The sequence below is a fragment of the Salvelinus namaycush genome, chromosome 18 (assembly GCF_016432855.1).
Source record: "Salvelinus namaycush isolate Seneca chromosome 18, SaNama_1.0, whole genome shotgun sequence".
In the NCBI taxonomy this organism is placed as follows: domain Eukaryota; kingdom Metazoa; phylum Chordata; class Actinopteri; order Salmoniformes; family Salmonidae; genus Salvelinus; species Salvelinus namaycush.
Window position 1 is genome coordinate 21,113,968 of NC_052324.1, and position 22,757 is coordinate 21,136,724.

General features: G+C 42.9%; 1 protein-coding gene across 1 annotated transcript in view; it reads right to left on the reverse strand.

The window, feature by feature from the left end:
* Nucleotides 1-22,757, reverse strand: part of LOC120063226 (bone morphogenetic protein 1-like) — a 55,013-nt gene that overhangs the window by 3,141 nt on the left and 29,115 nt on the right. The window contains exons 8-17 of the mRNA XM_039013455.1: nucleotides 7,387-7,502; nucleotides 6,028-6,130; nucleotides 5,763-5,879; nucleotides 5,239-5,384; nucleotides 4,191-4,386; nucleotides 3,787-3,912; nucleotides 2,707-2,867; nucleotides 2,321-2,501; nucleotides 403-528; nucleotides 20-147 (exon numbers count right to left, since the gene is read on the reverse strand). Of these exons, the coding sequence (XP_038869383.1) occupies nucleotides 20-147; nucleotides 403-528; nucleotides 2,321-2,501; nucleotides 2,707-2,867; nucleotides 3,787-3,912; nucleotides 4,191-4,386; nucleotides 5,239-5,384; nucleotides 5,763-5,879; nucleotides 6,028-6,130; nucleotides 7,387-7,502 (1,400 nt within the window). The remainder of the gene's footprint in view (nucleotides 1-19; nucleotides 148-402; nucleotides 529-2,320; nucleotides 2,502-2,706; nucleotides 2,868-3,786; nucleotides 3,913-4,190; nucleotides 4,387-5,238; nucleotides 5,385-5,762; nucleotides 5,880-6,027; nucleotides 6,131-7,386; nucleotides 7,503-22,757) is intronic.

Below are 22,757 nucleotides of genomic sequence, written 5' to 3' on the forward strand. Positions count from 1 at the left end.
GAGGGGGACGGACACATACGATTTTGATGCGATGGCCTGCAGTGGTGGAGAGCGCCCAAGTGCATGCCTTCTTGCTGGGGTATTTATCTGGCCAATTGGGGCTTGTGATGGTGCCAGTCACACTGTTCACAACGTGATCACAGCCGGCTGCAAAAACACATCCACAAAGTTAGCATCCCTCTCCTGTATCATCACTGCTCCACACAAGATAATGTCCAAACCCCACTCAGGGGCTGTTGTTCTTGGCACATGGTAGTGTTTCCTCGCTCACCCCCACTCATTGCAATAGGAAGTCATCCCCCTAAAAATAACCTCTAGAGCTCCAACCCGCATAAAATAAATAAACCCAGAATCAATGTGCCAGTGGGTCTCAGTTTCAGTGCGCAGGTGGCCAATTGGTACCTTCTTTGCAGTCGTGTTTGTTCTCGTGCAGCACAAAGCCACTGCGGCACTGACAGCTGTAGCTCCCGAAGGTGTTGACACACTCATGCTGGCAGCCTCCATTCTCCTTTGAGCACTCGTCTTTGTCTGGGGACATAAAGGGACACTACCTTGATGAATGTTTCTCCCACACAAGCACACTTGTGGTGTCAAATTGATGAACCGTCACTCATACAGTGCCTTGCAAAGGTATTCATCCCACTTGGCATTTTTCCTATTTGGTGCATTACAACTTGTAATTTAAATTGATTTTTATTTGGATTTCATGTAATGGACATACACAAAATAGTCCAAATTGGTGAAGTGAAATGAAAAAAATTACTTGTTTCAAAAAATTCAAAAAAATAAAGAAACGGAAAAGGGGTACGTGCATATGTATTCACCCCCCTTTTGCTATGAAGCCCCTAAATAAGATCTGGTGCAACCAATTACCTTCAGAAGTCACATAGTCACATTAGTTAAATAAAGTCCACCTGTGTGCAATCTAAGTGTCACATAATATCAGTATATATACACAACTGTTCTGAAAGGCCCCAGAGTCTGCAACACCACAAAGCAAGGGGCACCACCAATCAAGCGGCACCTTGAAGACCAAGGACCTCTCCAAACAGGTCAGGGACAAAGTTGTGGAGAAGTACAGATCAGGGTTGGGTTATAAAAAAATATCAGAAACTTTGAACATCCCACAGAGCACCATTAAATCCATTATTACATTTTTTTAAGAATATGGCACCACAACAAACCTGCCAAGATAGGGCCGCCCACCAAAACTCACGGACCAGGCAAGGAGAAAATTAATCAGAGAGGCAACAAAGAGACCAAAGATAACCCTGAAGGAGCTGCAAAGCTCCACAGCGGAGATTGGAGTGTCTGTCCATAGGACCACTTTAAGCCGTACACTCCACAGAGCTGGGCTTTACAGAGGAGTGGCCAAAAAAAGCCATTGCTTAAAGAAAAAAATAAGAAAAACAAGTTTGGTGTTCGCCAAAAGGCATGTGGGAGACTCCCCAAACATATGGAAGAAGGTACTCTGGTCAGATGAGACTAAAATTGAACTTTTTGGCCATCAAGAAAAACGCTATGTATGGTGCAAACACAACACCTCTCATCACCCCAAGAACACCATCCCCGCAGTGAAGCATGGTGGTGGCAGCATCATGCTGTGGGGATGTTTTCCATCGGCAGGGACTGGGAAACTGGTTGGAATTGAAGGAATGATGGATGGCGCTAAATACAGGGAAATTCTTGAGGGAAACCTGTGTCAGTCTTCCAGAGATTTGAGACTGGGATGGAGGTTCACCCTTCAGCAGAACAATGACCCTAAGCATACTGCTAAAGCAACACTTGAGTGATTTAAGGGGAAACATTTAAATGTCTTGGAATGGCCAAGTCAAAGCCCAGACCTCAATCCAATTGAGAATATGTGGTATGACTTAAAGATTGCTGTACACCAGCAGAACCCATCCAAGTTGAAGGAGCTGGAGCAGTTTTGCCTTGAAGAATGGGCAAAAAAATCCAGTGGCTAGATGTGCCAAGCTTATCGAGACATACCCCAAGAGACTTGCAGCTGTAATTGCTGCAAAAGGTGTCTCTACAAAGTATTGACTTTGGTGGGGGTGAATAGTTATGCACACTCAAGTTCTGTTATTCTGTGTTATTTCTTATTTGTTTCACAATAAAACATATTTTGCATCTTCAAAGTGGTAGGCATGTTGTGTAAATCAAACGATACAAACCCCCCCCAAAATAAATTTTAATTCCAGGTTGTAAGGCAACAAAATAGAAAAATGCCAAGGGGGGTGAATACTTTCGCAAGCCACTGTACACACAGAAACAGACTCTTGGAGGGAAAGACACACACACAGTGTCAAAGGCTCACCTGAGAAGAACTGAGCTTTGAATCCCTTCTTGGAGACGGTGTTGTCTGACTTAAATTCAATGCGCATGTTGTTGTACTGAGAGGTGATGACCTCGGGTTTCTCTGCTCCACAGAACTTCCCATGTAGCCTTGAGTCTGCTGAAAGCCCACTGCGCACCTCCACATAGTCATATTTACACACCTGGACAGAGAAACAGCAGGCCATTACAGCATGAAACATTAAGGGAATGTAATTACAACTTGTACAAATACGATGCACAGGAATATATTACAAACAGTCTATACTCTATGACAGACAGGAGGACAGCTTCATGATGACACCACTAAGGCCCATGGGGATAGAACAAACCCAACCCGTGCTCAGTCATAACAACCCCGGTGCTCACGTCATTGCCCTCAGTCTCAAAGACGTCAAAAAGCAGAGTGATTCGGTACTGTGTGGGTGCCACCAGCTGCCAGATACAGTTCTTATTGGGGGGGTACTCTCTGGGCCAGCCTGGACTGGTGATGGAGCCGTTCAGCTTGGTGATGAAACCTCCACAGGCAGCTACACAGACAGACAGGCAGACAGACAGAGGAGAGGAGAGGAGACCAGGACAATGGTTAAGATGTGCTTAAACTTCATATGGTTATAATGATAAAATGGTGTATATAAAAATGTGTATCACTGACAATTTGTGCAAAACATCTATCTGTCGTAGCAGAATCATTTTCATTACACATATCGGTCAATAAAGGTCAACACAATTGGCTGACCTGCTGTTTTCACAGCAACCTACCGCTGATGGTCTCAGACAGGCTTGACAGTTACGCAATATCATGTTCTGTCGTATTAATGCAAAGTGTGGTAGGGTATTATCCCCAAAAAGCTTAAAAACACAATGCGTGTCATCCAAAAAGGTTAAGCTGGGTATTAATAAACCATTGAGGATAATGTTATAACAGACACCCTACTTTATTTTCACCAAAACCTTAAACATGCAGAAATGTATGTAATCCAAAAGGGTTAAGCTCGATAATTATTCAATGTTTGAGGAACATGTAATAGCAGGCCTCCTCCTCTAGAGGCAGACAGTGGTCAGGTTTGGTAAAAAAAAAAAAGAGCAACGAAAAGGTGAAGCTATAAACCACTGCATCAGCACTTCTGTCTGGTTCTAATTTACAGGTGATCATCTAATTAGGATGTTTTTAACACTTGCGTTGGGCTCTGATTACCTGTGATGTTGGATTGAATTTTGGTTGGGTGAGTGCATCAAATTACAACCCCATTTGGTGGCAGAAATCCAAATGACAATCCAATGACAAATCTCTGGAGGTATTTTTTCTAGCTACTGTATGTGGGGCAACTGGACTTGGTGTATTTGGGTGGTAGTGATTAAATAACAGCAGTGAACTGCATTACTATGTGACCTGCAGTAGAGGAGACATTATTGAGACGGATCTGGGCAGCATTCTACTGTACTCACCCTCACAGCTGCGCTTGTCGGCAGCCAGCTCGTAGCCCGGGTCACAGGCACACTTGTAGCTGCCCAGTGTGTTGACACAGCGTTGCTCACAGCGACCATTGTCGGGCTTGGAGCACTCGTCCATCTCTACAACCACAACAACAACATGTTACCTTTACACGGCCTCGCAACTCAACAGCCTATAAGTCACAAATGATGAATGCTGCAATTTAACTATCCTGAAATAAACATAATTTAACTAAATCAATCATGACGGAATTACTCTCAAATTACTCAATTTGACATGCTGCTGAGAGATTTATTACTATGGAAATCACACTGGTAATTTCTACAACGAGGGTATATGCCATCAGCAATGACTTTTTAGGTGTTATTTTCTATAGTCCAAACCCTTGAGATCTGACCTTTGAAAAAGTTGGCTGCGAAACCAGCCTTGTTGACAGAGCCATCAGACACAAACTTCATCCACAGCTGGTTGGAACTGGTCTTGATGTCATCTGGCTTGTCGTAGCCACAGAAGCGTCCCAGTAGTGGGCTGTTGTCTGAGTTCCCATCCCTCACCTCCAGGTAGTCATAGGCACAGCTGTCATGCCTCTCAATCTAAGGAAAAGAGGAGACAAAGGGACAGGGTTAGTAGAACTTCAAGTCATTTTCATAATTAAAGGTTGCAGAGGATATGGATGTAGCGGCAGTATGTAAATTAGAAAGCGGGTGGGGGAGTTAGGGGGCCCCCCTGAATGAGACATGAGTGCCGCTAAATGTAACAAAAGTCTAACTTTGGGGGGGCTAATTTAACCAATCTCCTATTTGTTTACAACGCAATTGTGTACTGCTAGTGGTAAATATACAAATAAAAGCTTATTCCAAATTAAACGAACACCCCCATCTCTCTGTCATGGTTTAAACTGGTTTCAGTTGGTTCAAGTTCTTTCAATCACATTCATCTCTTCACTCTGCCTCTGTCTTGAGCTATCGCTAGAAAACTTGCAACATTGTTTTAACTGGGCCCTCAAAAGTTTACCTTGCCGATGAGCTTGGGACAGACACATCCGTAGTTCAGCCCCTTTTCAGGTGTACCAACTTTTCTTTTTACAAAAAATGTCAATTTGTCAGCAAGACGCATAAATTAATTCAGGCTACAAGAGTGGGCCTAATGACAATTGGGGTATTTTGCAACAAATCTCTTTCCCTTCATCAATCGCGGGTGCACAGTGCTGTAATTATTTTGCAGTGGACGAAAGTGTGTAGGTGGCCTACTTTTTGAAGTGATTTGTTTGACGATCAGATGAAAATAACATCATGCCACATAAATACAATTTTAACAATCAGTCCCATGAAAAAAATGGAAACCCCCAATGTCATGGTAGGATTCGCAGTCTGTGTAGCACTGTGTAAAAATGTGCTACTGGATGTGGAGGGTATGAAAATAACAAAGCGGCTCGTATCTCTTACCTCAAAGGACTGGAAGGTCAGGCCGACGTGGTAGCCCTGAGACACACTGATCTTCCATATGCACACCTTGTTGGGCCGATAGTCGTCTGGGTAGTTAGGAGACTGGATCTGTCCGTTATCCTTCTTCACCTCCCCTCCACAGATGGCTGAATGGCAGAGAACATGCAGTGATGTCATCGTTATCTATCATCATCATCATCATTACCACATTTCTCTCAAGGGTATTGTGTTTTGTTTCATGTATTTCATAATGTTGATTATTAAAAATGATTCCTATATTAAAAACATCATGCTCTACAGTCTGGATATAATGTTGAGCTGAAAATCACCTTGGACCAAAATCTGATTAATGCAGAATAACGTGCTCTACCCATTAGCATGGAGGCAGCCAGATGTGGGGATTTGACAGAATCACTGAGCTGTTTTCAGGCACGTTGTTCAGTCTGTGACCCAGGTGCCCAGTCAGTCAGCTGAGCTGTGTTGTTATGGGGCTGCTGGGGATTGGGCTCCGGCTCTGGCCTTACCTTCATACACAGCGGAGAAGCCCTTCCCCACCCAGTTACTGCTGCTGCGGAACTCGATCCACAACCGGCTGTCAGTGGAGATGATTGGTTCAGGCAGCTTATCCCCACAGAAACGACCTGGAACACACACACCAGACCACCTTATCAGACTCCAGAACTACTTTTTTGTCCAGACAAACTTATTATATTAAGTTTATTTTCAGCATCACTGTACCGTAGTGTAGTGCATGTATGGAACTATATCTTTCTTCTAATAAATCCTGACCTTTCAGAGGGGCTTTCCTGGAGTATCCATCTCTGATCTCGACATGGTCGTACCAGCACAGGTGACTCCTGTACAGATCCATGGAGGTGAAGTTCAGAATGATCTTAAAAACCAAGAGAGCAAGGTTACAGAACTGGTACAGTGCGGCAGGTAGCCTAGCAGTTAGTGTTAGGCCTGTAACCGAAAGGTTACTGGTTCGAATACCTGAGCCGACAAGGTGAAAATAATCTTCCTACGTGCCCTTGAGCAAAACACTTAACCCTAATTTGCTCTAGGGGCGTGGTACTACTATGGCTGAACCTGTAAAACAACACATTTTCCTGCATATATCCAGCATGTGACAATAAAACATATATACAGTACCATTCAAAAGTTTTAGAACACCTACTCATTCAAGGGTTTGCCTTTATTTTACTATTTTCTACATTGTAGAATAATAGTGAAGACATCAAAACTATGAAATAACACATATGGAATAATGTAGTGACCAAAAAAGTGTTAAACAAATCAAAGTATATTTTTGATTTTAGATTCTTCAAAGCAGCCACACTTTGCTTTGAAGACAGCTTTGAACACTCTTGGCATTCTCTCAACTAGCATCACCTGGAATGCTTTTCCAACAGTCTTGAAGGAGTTCCCACATATGCTGAGCACTTGTTGGCTGCTTTTCCTTCACTCTGCGGTCCAACTCATCCCAAACCATCTCAATTGGGTTGAGGTCGGGTGATTATATATATATATATATATATCATACACACACACATACATATACACACACTACCGTTAACAAGTTTGGGGTCACTTATGTCCTTATTTTTGAAAGAAAAGCAACTTTTTTGTCCATTAAAATAACATCAAATTGATCAGAAATACAGTCTAGATATTGTTAATGTTGAAAATGACTATTGTAGCTGGATACGGCTGATTTCTAATGGAACGTCTACATAGGCGTACAGAGGCCCATTATCAGCAACCATCACTCCTGTGTTCCAATGGCACATTGTGTTAGCTAATCCAAGTTTATCATTTTAAAAGGCTAATTGATCATTAGAAAACCCTTTTGCAATTATGTTAGCACAGCTGAAAGCTGTTGTTCTGATTAAAGAAGCAATAAAACTTGCCTTTAGACTAGTTGAGTATCTGGGGCATCAGCATTTATATATATATATATATTTTTTAACATGAGAAGAACAAAACTCCAGTTCTGACTCAAAGGGATCATATAGATCATCATCTAAGATTACATTATCCTAAGGAAAACAGAGGTATCACTACTAAGCCATGATAAACAAAGCACTTCTAAGACTGATCCAAGTTTCTATGTCAGTCAGTTTTCCAAGGCCTCATCATGCCTCCCACCTTTTCCCCTGGCGTGACCGATATTCTCCAGATGCAGTGCATGTAGGCTGAGTATCCGTTGGGGAAGCCAGGAGAAGAGAAGTTCCCACTGCTTTCCTGCAGACTGTCTCCACATCCTATCCACACAGACAGACGGACAGAGAGAGACAGACGGACAGAGAGAAAGAGAGTGTGCGAGAGAGAGAGAAAGAGAGAGTGCGCGAGAGAGACAGACATTAACATGAGGACCACATCAACCAGTGGAGGACATAGCAATTCGTTTCTGTACTGATATGAGCTAAGACATATGGACTCCAGCAGTAGCATAGAGAAACAGCAATGAAGTAGCCAAGTCCCACTAAAGGGATGCTCCAGAAGACAGCAGCTTGATGCAACAATTAAAGTGCCTTCAGAAAGTATTCACAACCCTGGACTTTTTCCACATTTTGTTGTGGTAAAGCCTGAATTTTAAATGTATTAAATTGAGGTTGTGTCACTGGCCTACACACAATACCACATAATGTCAAAGTGGAATTATGTTCTTAGAAATGTTTACAAAATAATTAAAAATGAAAAGCCGAAATGTCTTGACTCAATAAGTATTCCACCCTGCTGTTATGTTTATGGCAAGCTTAAATAAGTTCAGGGGTAAAAATGTGCATAACAAGTCACATAATAAGTTGCATGAACTCACCCTGTGTGCAATTATAGTGTTAAACATGCTTTTTTAATGACTACCTCATCTCTGTACCCCAGATGGACCTTACAATTAGCTGTATCTCAGTTGAGCAGTGAATTTAAAACACAGGTTCAACCAAAAACAACAGGGAGGTTTTCCAATGCCTCGCAAAGAAGAACACTTATTTGTAGATGGGTAAATATTGAATATCCCTTTGAGCGAGGTGAAGTTATTAACTATACTTTGGATGGTGTATCAATACACACCAGTCACTACAAAGATACAGCCGTCCTTCCAAACTCAATTGCCAGAGAGTAAGGAAACCGCTCAGGGATTTCACCATGAGGCCAATGGTGAAATCAAATCAAAGTTTATTTGTCACGTGCGCCGAATACAACAGGTGTAGTAGACCTTACAGTGAAATGCTTACTTACAGGTTCTAACCAATAGTGCAAAAAAGGTATTAGGTGAACAATAGGTAGGTAAAGAAATAAAACAACAGTAAAAAGACAGGCTATATACAGTAGCGAGGCTATAAGAGTAGCGAGGCTACATACAGACACCGGTTAGTCAGGCTGATTGAGGTAGTATGTACATGTAGATATGGTTAAAGTGACTATGCATATATGATGAACAGAGAGTAGCAGTAGCGTAAAAGAGGGGTTGGCGGGTGGTGGGTGGGACACAATGCAGATAGCCCGCTTAGCCAATGTGCGGGAGCACTGGTTGGTCGGCCAAATTGAGGTAGTATGTACATGAATGTATAGTTAAAGTGACTATGCATATATGATAAACAGAGAGTAGCAGCAGAGTAAAAAGAGGGGTTGGGGGGCACACAATGCAAATAGTCCGGGTAGCCATTTGATTAGATGTTCAGGAGTCTTATGGCTTAGGGGTAAAAACTGTTGAGAAGCCTTTATGTCCTAGACTTGGCACTCCAGTATCGCTTGCCATGCGGTAGTAGAGAGAACAGTCTATGACTGGGGTGGCTGGGGTCTTTGACAATTTTTAGGGCCTTCCTCTGACACTGCCTGGTGTAGAGGTCCTGGATGGCAGGCAGCTTAGCCCCAGTGATGTACTGGGCCGTACGCATCACCCTCTGTAGTGCCTTGCGGTCAGAGGCCGCGCAATTGCTGTACCAGGCAGTGATGCAGCCAGTCAGGATGCTCTCGATGTTGCAGCTGTAGAACCTTTTGAGGATCTCAGGACCCATGCCAAATCTTTTTAGTTTCCTGAGGGGGAATAGGCTTTATCGTGCCCTCTTCACGACTGTCTTGGTGTGTTTGGACCATTCTAGTTTGTTGTGGATGTGGACACCAAGGAACTTGACGCTCTCAACCTGCTCCACTACAGCCCTATTGATGAGAATGGGGGCGTGCTCGGTCCTCATTTTCCTGTAGTCCACAATCATCTCCTTAGTCTTGGTTACGTTGAGGGATAGGTTGTTATTCTGGCACCACCCGGCCAGGTCTCTGATCTCCTCCCTATAGGCTGTCTCGTCGTTGATCAGGCCTACCACTGTCAGCAAACTTAATGATGGTGTTGGAGTCATGCCTGGCCATGCAGTCGTGGGTGAACAGGGAGTACAGGAGGGGACTGAGCACGCACCCCTGGGGAGCTCCAGTGTTGAGGATCAGCGTGGCAGATGTGTTGCTACCTACCCTCACCACCTGGGGGCGGCCCATCAGGAAGTCCAGGATCCAGTTGCAGAGGGGAGGTGCTTAGTCCCAGGATCCTTAGCTTAGTGATGAGCTTTGAGGGTACTATGGTGTTGAACGCTGAGCTGTAGTCAATGAACAGCATTCTCACATAAGTGTTCCTTTTGTCCAGGTGGGAAATGGCAGTGTGGAGTGCAATAGAGATTGCATCATCTGTGGATCTGTTTGGGCGGTATGCAAATTGGAGTGGGTCTCGGGTTTCTGGGATAATGGTGTTGATGTGAGCCATTACCAAACTTTCAAAGCACTTCATGGCTACGGACGTTTAGGCAGGTTGTTTAGGCAGGTTGCCTTTGTGTTCTTGGGCACAGGGACTATGGTGGTCTGCTTGAAAAATGTTGGTATTACAGACTCAATCAGGGACATGTTGAAAATGTCAGTGAAGACACCTGCCAGTTGGTCAGCATTATGCCCGGAGCACACGTCCTGGTAATCCGTCTGGCCCCGCAGCCTTGTGTATGTTGACCTGTTTAAAGGTCTTACTCACGTCGGCTATGGAGAGCGTGATCACACAGTCGTCCGGAACAGCTGATGCTCTCATGCATGCCTCAGTGTTTCTTGCCTCGAAGCGAGCATAGAAGTGATTTAGCTCGTCTGGTAGGCTCGTGTCACTGGGCAGCTGGGCAAGCCCTGCCACATAAAACGAGCGTCGGAGCCGGTGTAGTATGATTCAGTCTTAACATGTATTGACGCTTTGCCTGTTTGATGGTTCGTCGCAGGGCATAGCAGGATTTCTTGTAAGCTTCCGGGTTAGAGTCCCGCACCTTGAAAGAGGCAACTCTACCCTTTAGCTCAGTGCGAATGTTGCCTGTAATCCATGGCTTCTGGTGAGGGGTATGTACGTACAGTCACTGTGGGGACAACATCCTCGATGCACTTATTGATAAAGCCAGTGACTGATGTGGTGTACTCCTCAATGCCATCGGAAGAATCCTGGAACATGTTCCAGTGTGTGATAGCAAAACAGTCCTGTAGTTTAGCATCTGCTTCATTTGACCACTTTTTTTTATAGACCGAGTCACTGGAGCTTCCTGCTTTAATTTGTGCTTGTAAGCAGGGATCAGAAGGATAGAGTTGTGGTCAGATTTACCAAATGGAGGGCGAGGGAGAGCTTTATACGTGTCTCTGTGTGTGGAGTACAGGTGATCTAGAATTTATTTCCCTCTGGTTGCACATTTAACATGTTGATGGAAATTTGGTAGAACTGATTTAAGTTTCCCTGCATTAAAGTCTCCGGCCACTAGGAGCGCCGCCTCTGGGTGAGTGGTTTCCTGTTTGGTGACTTTTAAACAGTTACAGAGTTTAATCGCTGTGAAAGGAGGAAAGTGAGGATGGATCAACATTGTAGCTACCATAATATTAATCTAAATGACATATTGAAAAGAAAGAAGCCTGTACAGAAAAAAATATTCCTAAACATGCATCCTGTTTACAATAAGACACTAAAGTAAAACTGCAAAACATGTGGCAAAGAAATTAACTTTATGTCCTGAATATAAAATGTTGTGTTTGGGGCAAATCCAACAACACATAACTGAATACCACACTTCATATTTTCAAGCATGGTGGTGGCTGCATCATGTTATGGGTATGCTTGTCATCGACAAGGACTAGGGAGTTTTTTTTAATAAAAGGAAATGGAATACAGCTACAAGCACAGGCAAAATCCTAGAGGAAAACCTGGTTCAGTCTGCTTTCCAACAGACACTGGGAGGCAAATTCACCTTTGTGAATACTTATATAAATTATATATTTCCGTATTTCATTTTCAATACATTTGCTAAACTTCCTAAAAACATTTGTCATTATGGGGTAATGTGTGTAGAAGGGTGAGAATTATTATTATTTTTACTCCATTTTGAATTCCGGCTGTAACAAAACGTGGAATAAGTCAAGGGGTATGAATACTTTGTTTAGGCACTGTATAATCCTGAATCTTAAGAGGAGGGCAACTCTTTCATGTTCAGAGGCACATCTGCTGATCGTGATGATATTCAACCTCTTCCAGATGATGAGAAGCGATAGCAGAAAACAGTATGAGACACATTCTCTGTACATCGTCTCAAAATAAACCTGGCTTACTATAAATAACCCAACCCTCTGGGAGACGTAATACATAATGTACATTCTGGTAGTCAAGCCTCCCCATGGCCAACTGGCTAAACCAACTGTGCTACAGGCAGTGGCGTGCCGTGGGCCTGGGGCCTGGGCCTTCAGTGAGGTACTAGACAGTCCCACCCGAATTAATCCACCTCTTATTACCATCATTATGATGCCATGGCTCTAGACACTATACATTTAGACAGAAACGCAGTATAACCAGGCGTTGCGTCACCTTGAAATTGACAAACAGTGTTTACCCAAAAACATGACACAATCAATGAGTCTTTTCAATATTTCCCTTCACCTTTTCATTGTGCAGCTCCGTTGCCCTGCGCGCTTGTTCGTTGAGCTGTAGATCCACTCTGGTGTCCCCAAAAGTTTTCAAAAGCACCATTGCTTGTAAGGAGCCTGTGAGCCATTGATAGCGCTCGTAGTTGAAACTTTGAAAGTGGCGGGCGACCTCTCCTTACAATGTCTAACTTTTCTTGAAAAGTTTGTCTTGAGAATGGCGTTATAATTATATCCTCGACCAAATCGATATCTTCTCCTCCTTCCGCCATTGTGGGTTGAAAAAACAGCTTAGTAGTACGCGGATTAATTCGTTTATCAAATTCAGTTTCCTAGATCTGCATAGACCTGCCCATAGGACCTGCCTCTCAATATTGGTAATCCAATCAAAAGACGTGCACGCACTACGCCTGCTAGCTGGCTCCTGTGTAACACTGGAGCCAGCCAGCAGGCGTACAATAGCCAACTCTAAAGCTGATTGGTTGACACTAAATTTTCATTTCCATTCACTATAAGCTACAAGCGCCCGCACTGTTGATTCTGAAGGCCTGAGGGCAGATTTTAGACCCCTGGCAACACATGATGGCTGAATATGATTGGATAAAAGATCTAACATAAAGACCAGCCCTCCAAATCTCAACCTGGGGCTGGAAGCAGTGCAACCAAGAGGAAAGCTATGAAATGAAGAGTATAACTCTTACTCTGGGGAATAATTTAATACATATTTGTGGGAAAATATATTTAAAAAATATATATATTCTGATGATGTTTAGGCCAGCAGAGAAGGCCTTGCTGGCCCTGACGGCCCACCACTGGCTACAAGGGTTCATTCCAACCAGCATGCATGGCTTAGGGGGACAGTGCTCTAGGGCAAGTATTCCCAAACTGGGGTACGTGCAATGCTGTTGGGGTCATGCCAAATAAAAATGTGATTCACATTTAAAAATACAAATAAATAAAATATTTAAAATTTAATTTCATCACATTTTCAAACAGTCCATTTAGTAAGGCCCGTGTCCATAGAGACACATACTACACCTGCAGCTGTCAACAACACAAGTTGTTCTGCTTCCACAAGCACATCCAATGCTAGCATCAGTAATTCTACATTTGTTGTTAGCCCAGCTAGCATGACACTGACAGTTGTGGATTTGATGCAGCTGAAGAGCTACTGCCCCTTTACCCGGGAAAGCACTGAACAACAGACAGGGATGTTGGACCATCGAAGAGGCGCAAATATGATGAGAACTACATTGATTTGGGGTTCACTTATATTGGGAGTAGTGCCTTTCCTCAGCCACAATGTGTTATATTTGCAAAAGTACTATCATCTCACAACTTGATGAAACCTTCACTCTTGTGCAGACATTTAGGAAAAAAAATGCCAATTTGAAAAATAAGATGACTTTTGAGTAGTAAGACATGTATAAAAGCAACAGATAACATTAATAAGAAGGGGCTAGAAGCGTCTTATATGGTGTGCTACCGAGTGGCTAGGACAGGCAAGCCCCATACTATTGTGGAGGACTTGATTCTTCCTGCTGCTGCAGATATGACTGGGACAATGCTGGGGGAAAAGGCCCAAAAAACTATACAGACAATGCCTTCATCAAACAACACTGTTTCATGACGCATCAGTGACATGGCAGGAGATGTTTTGAAACAATTACTGCTTCGCATACAAGCCAGTGAATTGTATGCCTTACAGCTGGATGGATCAACAGACGTGGCGGGCTTGGCACAGCTCCTGGTATATGTCCATTACGTTTATGGGGGGGGTCAATTAAGGAAGACATCCTCTTCTGCAAACCACTGGAAACCAGGACAACAGGAGAGGATATTTTTAAAGTACAGGACAGATTTGTGACATTAAATGGACTTTGGTGGTCAAGATGTGTTGGTATCTGTACTGATGGCGCAAAAGCCATGAGTGGGAGACACAGTGGAGTGGTAACACGTGTGCAAGCAGTTGCTCTCGACACCACTTGTGTACACTGCAGCATCCACCGAGAGGCTCTTGATGCCAAGGGAACGCCTGACAGCTTGAAATACGTTTTAAACACTACAGTGAAAATGGTTAACTTTGTTAAAGCAAATCCCCTGAACTCTCGTATATTTTCTGCACCATGCAATGATATGGGAAGCGACCATGTAATGCTTTTACAACATACAGAAGTGCGCTGGTCATCAAGGGACAAAGTATCGACACGTTTTTATGAATTGTGAGACGAGCTTAAAGTTTTCTTTACTGACCATCATTTTCAGTTGTTTGACCGCTTGCATGATGACGAGTTTCTCACACAACTGGCCTATCTGGGTGATGTTTTTTCTCGCCTGAATGATCTGAATCTAGGATTACAGGGACTCTCCGCAACTATATTCCATGTGCGGGACAAAACTGAGGCTATGATTAAGAAGTTGGAGCTCTTCTCTATCTGCATTAACAAGGACAACACACAGGTCGTGCCATCATTGTATGATTTTTTGTGTGCAAATGAACTCAAGCTTAAGGACAATGTCAAATGTGATATTCAGTTGAAGTCGGAAGTTTACATACACCTTAGCCAAATACATTTAAACTCAGTTTTTTACAATCCCTGAGTAAAAATTCCCTTTCCTAGGTCAGTTAGGATCACCGCTTTATTTTAAGAAGGTGAAATGTCAGAATAATAGTAGAAAGAATGATTTATTTCAGCTTTTATTTTTTTTCTTCACATTCCCAGTGGGTCAGAAGTTTACATACACTCAGTTAGTATTTGGTAGCATTGCCTTTAAATTGTTTAAAACTTGGGTCAAACGTTTTGGGTAGCCTTCCACAAGCTTCCCACAATAAGTTAGGTGAAATTCGGCCCATTCCTCCTGACAGAGCTGGTGTAACTGAGTCAGCTTTGTAGGCCTCCTTGCAAGCACATACTTTTTCAGGTCTGCCCACAAATTTTCGATGGGATTGAGTTTTTATTTATTTATTTTTTCACCTTTATTTAACCAGGTAAGCTAGTTGAGAACAAGTTCTCATTTACAACTGCGACCTGCCCAAGATAAAGCAAAGCCGTGCGACACAAACAACAACACAGAGTTACACATGGAATAAACAAGCGTACAGTCAATAACACAATAAAAAAAAGTCTATATACAGTGTGTGCAAATGGCGTGAGGAGGTAAGACAATAAATAGGCCATAGTAGCGAAGTAATTACAATTTAGCAAATTAACACTGGAGTGATAGATGAGCAGATGATGATGTGCAAGTAGAAATACTGGTGTGCAAAAGAGCAGAAAGGTAAATAAAAACAATATGGGGATGAGGTAGGTAGAGTGGGTGGGCTATTTACAGATGGGCTATGTACAGCTGCAGCGATCGGTTAGCTGCTCAGATAGCTGATGTTAAAGTTAGTGAGGGGAATATAAGTCTCCAGCGATTTTTGCAATTCGTTCCAGTCATTGGCAGCAGAGAACTGGAAGGAAAGGCGGCCAAACGAGGTGTTGGCTTTGGGGATGATCAGTGAGATATACCTGCTCGAGCGCGTGCTACGGGTGGGTGTTGTTATCGTGACCAGTGAGCTGAGATAAGGCGGAGCTTTACCTAGCATAGACTTATAGATGACCTGGAGCCAGTGGGTCTGGCGACGAATATGTAGCGAGGGCCAGCTGACTAGAGCATACAGGTCGCAGTGGTGGGTGGTATAAGGGGCTTTGGTGACAAAACGGATGGCACTGTGATAGACTGCATCCAGTTTAATGAGTAGAGTATTGGAAGCTATTTTGTAAATGACATCGTCGAAGTCAAGGATCGGTAGGATAGTCAGTTTTACGAGGGTATGTTTTAGAGGTCGACCGATTAATCGGAATGGCCGATTAATTAGGGCCGATTTCAAGTTTTCATAAAAATCGGAAATCGGTATTTTTACATACCGTTATTTAACTAGGCAAGTCAGTTAAGAACACATTCTTATTTTCAATAACGGCCTAGGAACGGTGAGTTAACTGCCTTGTTCAGGGGCAGAACGTCTGATTTTCACCTTGTCAGCTCGGGGGATCCAATCTTGCAACCTTACAGTTAACTAGTCTAACGCAATAACGACCTGCCTCTCTCTCGTTGCACTCCACAAGGAGACTGCCTGTTACGCGAATGCAGTAAGCCAAGGTAAGTTGCTAGCTAGCATTAAACTTATCTTATAAAAAACAATCAATCATAACCACTAGTTAACTACACATGGTTGATGATATTACTAGATATTATCTAGCGTGTCCTGCGTTGCATATAATCTGACAGAGCATACAAGCATACAAGTATCTAAGTATCTGACTGAGCGGTGGTAGGCAGAAGCAGGCGCGTAAACATTCATTCAAACAGCACTTTCGTGCGTTTTGCCAGCAGCTCTTCCTTGTGCGTCAAGCATTGCGCTGTTTATGACTTCAAGCCTATCAACTCCCGAGATGAGGCTGGTGTAACCGAAGTGAAATGGCTAGCTAGTTAGCGCACGCTAATAGCGTTTCAAACGTCACTCGCTCTGAGCCTTCTAGTAGTTCCCCTTGCTCTGCATGGGTAACGCTGCTTCGATGGTCGCTGTTGTCGTTGTGTTGCTGGTTCGAGCGAGGAGAGGGACGGAAGCTATACTGTTACACTTGCAATACTAAAGTGCCTATAAGAACATCCAATAGTCAAAGGTTAATGAAATACAAATGGTATAGAGGGAAATAGTCCTATAATTCCTACAACCTAAAACGTCTTACCTGGGAATATTGAAGACTTATGTTAAAAGGAACCACCAGCTTTCATATGTTCTCATGTTCTGAGCAAGGAACTGAAACGTTAGCTTTCTTACATAGCACATATTGCACTTTTACTTTCTTCTCCAACACTTTGTTTTTGCATTATTTAAACCAAATTGAACATGTTTCATTATTTTACTTGAGGCTAAATTGATTTTATTGATGTATTATATTAAGTTAAAATAAGTGTTCATTCAGTATTGTTGTAATTGTCATTATTACAAATTTAAAAAAAAATCCCCCCCCGCAAAAAAAATAAAAAAAATAAAATAAAAAGAATATATATTAAAAAAAAAAAAAAAAATCGTCCGATTAATCGGTATCGGCTTTTTTTGGTCCTCCAATAATCGGTATCGGTATCGGCGTTGAAAAATCATAATCGGTCGACCTCTAGTATGTTTGGCGGCGTGAGTGAAGGAGGCTTTGTTGTGAAATAGGAAGCCGATTCTAGATTTTATTTTGGATTGGAGATGTTTAATATGAGTCTGGAAGGAGAGTTTACAGTCTAGGCAGACACCTATGTATTTGTAGTTGTCCACATATTCAACGTCAGAACCGTCCAGAGTAGTGATGCTAGTCGGGCGGGCGGGTGCGGGCAGCGAACGGTTGAAAAGCATGCATTTGGTTTTACTAGCGTTTAAGAGCAGTTGGAGGGCAATTAACGTGGATTTATCGGTGGTGACAGTGTTACCTAGCCTCAGTGCAGTGCAGTGGGCAGCTGGGAGGAGGTGCTCTTATTCTCCATGGACTTTACAGTGCCCCAAAACTTTTTGGAGTTAGAGCTACAGGATGCAAATTTCTGTTTGAAAAAGTTTGCTTTTGCTTTTCTGACTGACTGCGTGTATTGGTTCCTGACTTCCCTGAAAAGTTGCATATCGCGGGGACTATTCGATGCTAGTGCAGTCCACCACAGGATATGTTTGTGATAGTCGAGGGCAGTCAGGTCTGGAGTGAACCAAAGGCTATATCTGTTCTTAGTTCTACATTTTTTAAAGGTGCATGCTTATTTAAGATGGTGAGGAAATTACTTTAAAAGAACGACCAGGCATCCTCGACTGACGGGATGAGGTCAATATCCTTCCAGGATACCCGGGCCAGGTCGATTAGAAAGGCCTGCATGCAGAAGTGTTTTAAGGAGCGTTTGACAGTGATGAGGGGTAGTCGTTTGACCGCGGACCCATAGCGGATGCAGGCAATGATCGCTAAGATCCTGATTAAAACAGCAGAGGTGTATTTGGAGGGCAAGTTGGTCAGGATAATATCTATGAGGGTGCCCATGTTTACGGATTAAGGGTTGTACCTGGTGGGTTCCTTGATAATTTGTGTGAGATTGAGGGCATCTAGCTTAGATTGTAGGACTGCCGGGGTGTAAAGCATATTCCAGTTTAGGTCGACTAACAGAACGTACTCTGAAAATAGATGGGGGGCAATCAATTCACATATGGTGTCCAGAGCACAGCTGGGAGCTGAGGGGGGTCTATAACAGGTGGCAACGGTGAGAGACTTATTTCTGGAGAGATTCATTTTTAAAATTAGAAGCTCAAACTGTTTGGGCATAGACCTGGAAAGTATGACAGAACTTTGCAAGCTATCTCTGGAGTAGATTGCAACTCCTCCCCCTTTGGCAGTTCTATCTTGACGGAAAATGTTGAAGTTGGGTATGGAAATCTCCGAATTTTTGGTGGCCTTCCTAAGCCAGGATTCAGACACGGCAAGGACATCAGGGTTGGCGGAGTGTGCTAAAGCAGTGAGTAAAACAAACTTAAGGAGGAGGCTTCTGATGTTAACATGCATGAAACAAAGGCTTTTTCGGTTACAGAAGTCAACAAATGAGAGTGCCTGGGGACACGCAGGGCCTGGGTTAACCTCCACATCACCTGAGGAACAGGAACAGGATGGAACAGGATGGTGGTACGGCTAAAGGCTATCAAAACTGGTCGTCTAATGCATTGGGGACAGAGATTAAAAGGAGCAGATTTCTGGGCGTGGTGGAATAGATTCAGGGCATAATGTACAGACAGGGGTATGGTGGGGTGCGGGGCTTTGTGATGGCCACTCCAATACCTTGACTTTGTTGTCCTTAAGCCATTTTGCCACAGCTTTGGAAGTATGCTTGGGGTCATTATCTATTTGGAAGACCAATTTGCGACCAAGCTTTAAGCTTTAAGATGTTGCTTCAATATATCCACATAATTTTCCTCCTCATGCCGCCATCTATTTTATGAAGTGCACCAGTCCCTCCTGCAGAAAAGCACCCCCACAACATGATGCTGCCACCCTCGTGCTTCACAGTTGGGATGGTGTTCTTCGGCTTGCAAGCCTCCCCCTTTTTCCTACAAACATAGCGATGGTCATTATGGCCAAACAGTTCTATTTTTGTTTCATCAGACCAGAGAACATTTCTCCAAAAAGTACAATCTTTGTCCGCATGTGCAGTTGCAAACCGTAGTCTGGCTTTTTTTAATGGCAGTTTTGGAGCAGTGGCTTCTTCCTGGCTGAGCGGCCTTTCAGGTTATGTCGATATAGGACTCGTTTTACTGTGGATATAGATACTTTTATACCTGTTTCCTCCAGCATCTTCACAAGGTCCTTTGCTGTTGTTCTGGGATTGATTTGCACTTCTCGCACCAAAGTATGTTCAAATCTAGGAGACAGACTGTGTCATCTTCCAGAGCATTATGACGGCTGCGTGGTCCCATGGTGTTTATACTTGCGTACTATTGTTTGTACAGATGAACGTGGTACCTTCAGGCATTTGGAAATTGCTCCCAAGGATGAACCAAAATCTTTTGATTTTCCCATGATGTCAAGTAAAGAGGCACTGACTTTGAAGGTAGGCCTTGAGATACATCCACAGGTACACCTCCAATTGACTCAAATTATGTAAATTAGCTTATCAGAAGCTTCTAAAGCCATGACATAATTTTCTGGAATTTTCCAAGCTGTTTAATAGGCACAGTCAACTTAGTGCATGTAAACTTCTGACCCACTGGGATTGTGATACAGTGAATTATAAGTGAAATAATCTGTCTGTAAACAATTGTTGGAAAAATGACTTGTGTCATGCACAAAGTAGATGTCCTAACCGACTTGCCAAAACTATAGTTTGTTAACAAGAAATATGTGGAGTGGTTGAAAAACGAGTTTTAATGACTCCAACCTAAGTGTGTGTAAACTTCCGACTTCAACTGTAGCGAAGCACCTGAGTGAGTTGGCTTCGCAATTACGCAGGTACTTTCCCGAAACGGACGACACAAACAGCTGGATTTGTTATCCCTTTCATGCCCTGCCTTCAGTCCACTTACCGATATCTGAACAAAAGAGCTTCATCGAAATTGCAAAAGTGGTTCTGTGAAAATGTAATTTAAATCAGAAGCCACTGTCAGATTTCTGGAATGGGCTGCGCTCAGTGTATCCTGCCTTGGCAAATCGCGCTCTTAAGACACTGATGCCCTTTGCAACTACGTGTCTATGTGAGAGTGGATTCTTGGCCCTCACTAGCATGAAAACTAAATACAGGCACAGACTGTGTGTGGGAAATGATTTAAGACAGACTCTCTCCAATACAACCCAACATTGCAGAATTATGAGCATTCTTTCAAGCACACCCTTCTCATTAACCTGTGGTGGGTTATTCACAATTTTCTATGAACAAATAAGGTTTTATATGTAAGATGGTTAAATAAAGAGCAAAATTATTGATTATAATTATATTATTATTTGTGCCCTGGTCCTATAAGAGCTCTTTGTCACTTCCTACAAGCCAGGTTGTGACAAAAACTCACACTCATTCTTATGTTTAACAAATGTATTGTATAATGTGTGTGTGGAAGGCTTACAATGATGGCAAAAAACAACATTTGAGAGTGCACTGAACGTGGTGCGAGAGGGGGTACGCAGCTGGAGGTTGAATGTTTGAAGGGGTACGGGACTATAAAAAGTTTGGGAAAAACTGTCTCTTGGGGAACTGAACAGACCTTGGGAGCTTTCTACTCACGGATCAACAGAGGAGAGGAAAAAGCATGAAAGCATATAATTATTGTCTCTCTAGGACACAAACCTCAGATATTACTTCCCTGCTCACTTCACCTTCCTCTGTTCAGTGGGAGAAAGAAAAATATCTCCCTCAACAGTTACCGTTCATTGACTCCCTCCGAACCTGTGTGAGCATTTAAAGAGGAGGTGAGAGCTCTGTCTAATAACTCTTGGCAGAGGTTTGCTGATACTAAACCATTACCAAGCAGACTGGGGTATGACAAATGCCCCCAGTAATGCTGTATGAATGAGGATCCACCGCACTATGCACGCAGAATCTGTTTTCCAGGAAAACCGACAGAGACTCCCTCCTAGCTGCATTCCCTGTGCTGCGCTGTGCGCCACATCATCTACTCTCTCCTGTTCCACTGAGACGGAGTTAATCACTGGGAAAGACACATAACACACCCATTCAACCAGCCCCACCCCTCTGAACCATCTATGGTCAAGACGGATGATTGCCCCAAATAAAACCACATTCAGGAGGTCCAGTTCTGGTCAGCAGTATGCCGTTTATTCACTGAGCTTTAATGTGGTTCTGACAAACCCCGTTTTCCCTGTCTGAGCCACAATTAACACACTGACATCACTTTTATTTTTTGAATGACTATTTCAAACTTGTGAAAGTTGTCCCTTCAGCCTTCAAAAAAAGGATTTCTAAAGACCAATGGAACTACTAGTAAAGCGCCAGGAGGGTTTGTTTTCGTTTCCAACACCTACATGTACAGTTGAAGTCAGAAGTTTACACACACTTAGGTTGGAGTCATTAACACTTGTTTTTCAACCACTCCACAAATTTCTTGTTAACAAACTATAGTTTTGGCAAGTCGGTTAAGACATCTTTGTGCATGACACAAGTCATTTTTCCAACAATTGTTTACAGACAGATTATTTCACTTATAATTCACTGTATCACAATTCCAGTGGGTTAGAAGTTAACATACACTAAGTCGACTGTGCCTTTAAACAGCTTGGAAAATTCCAGAAAAGTATGTCATGGCTTTAGAAGCTTCTGATAAGCTAATTGACATCATTTGAGTCAATTGGAGGTGTACCTGTGGATGTATTTCAAGGCCTACTTTCAAACTCAGTGCCTCTTTGCTTGACATCATGGGAAAATCAAAAGAAATCAGCCAAGACCTCAGAAAAAAATGTGTAGACCTCCACAAGTCTGGCTCATCCCTGGGAGCAATTTCCAAATGCCTGAATGTACCACGTTCATCTGTAAAAACATAGTATGCAAGTATAAACACCATGGAACCACGCAGCCGTCATACCGCTCAGGAAGGAGACGCTTTGTTGCAGGAGGGACTGGTGCACTTCACAAAATAGATGGCGGCATGAGGAGGGAACATTATATGGCTATATTGAAGCAACATCTCAAGACATCAGTCAGGAAGTTAAAGCTTGTTCGCAAATGGGTCTTCCAAATAGATAATGACCCCAAGCATACTTCCAAAGTTGTGGCAAAATGGCTTAAGGACAACAAAGTCAAGGTATTGGAGTGGCCATCACAAAGCACTGACCACAATCCTATAGAAAATTTATGGGCAGAACTGAAAAAGCGTGTGCGAGCAAGGAGGCCTACAAATCTGATTCAGTTACACCAGCTCTGTCAGGAAGAATGGGCTGAAATTCACCCAACTTATTGTGGGAAGCTTGTGGAAGGCTACCCAAAACGTTTGACCCAAGTTAAACAATTTAAAGGCAATGCTACCAAATACTAATTGAGTGTATGTAAACTTCTGACCCACTGGGAATGTGATGAAAGAAATAATTAAAAGCTGAAATAAATCA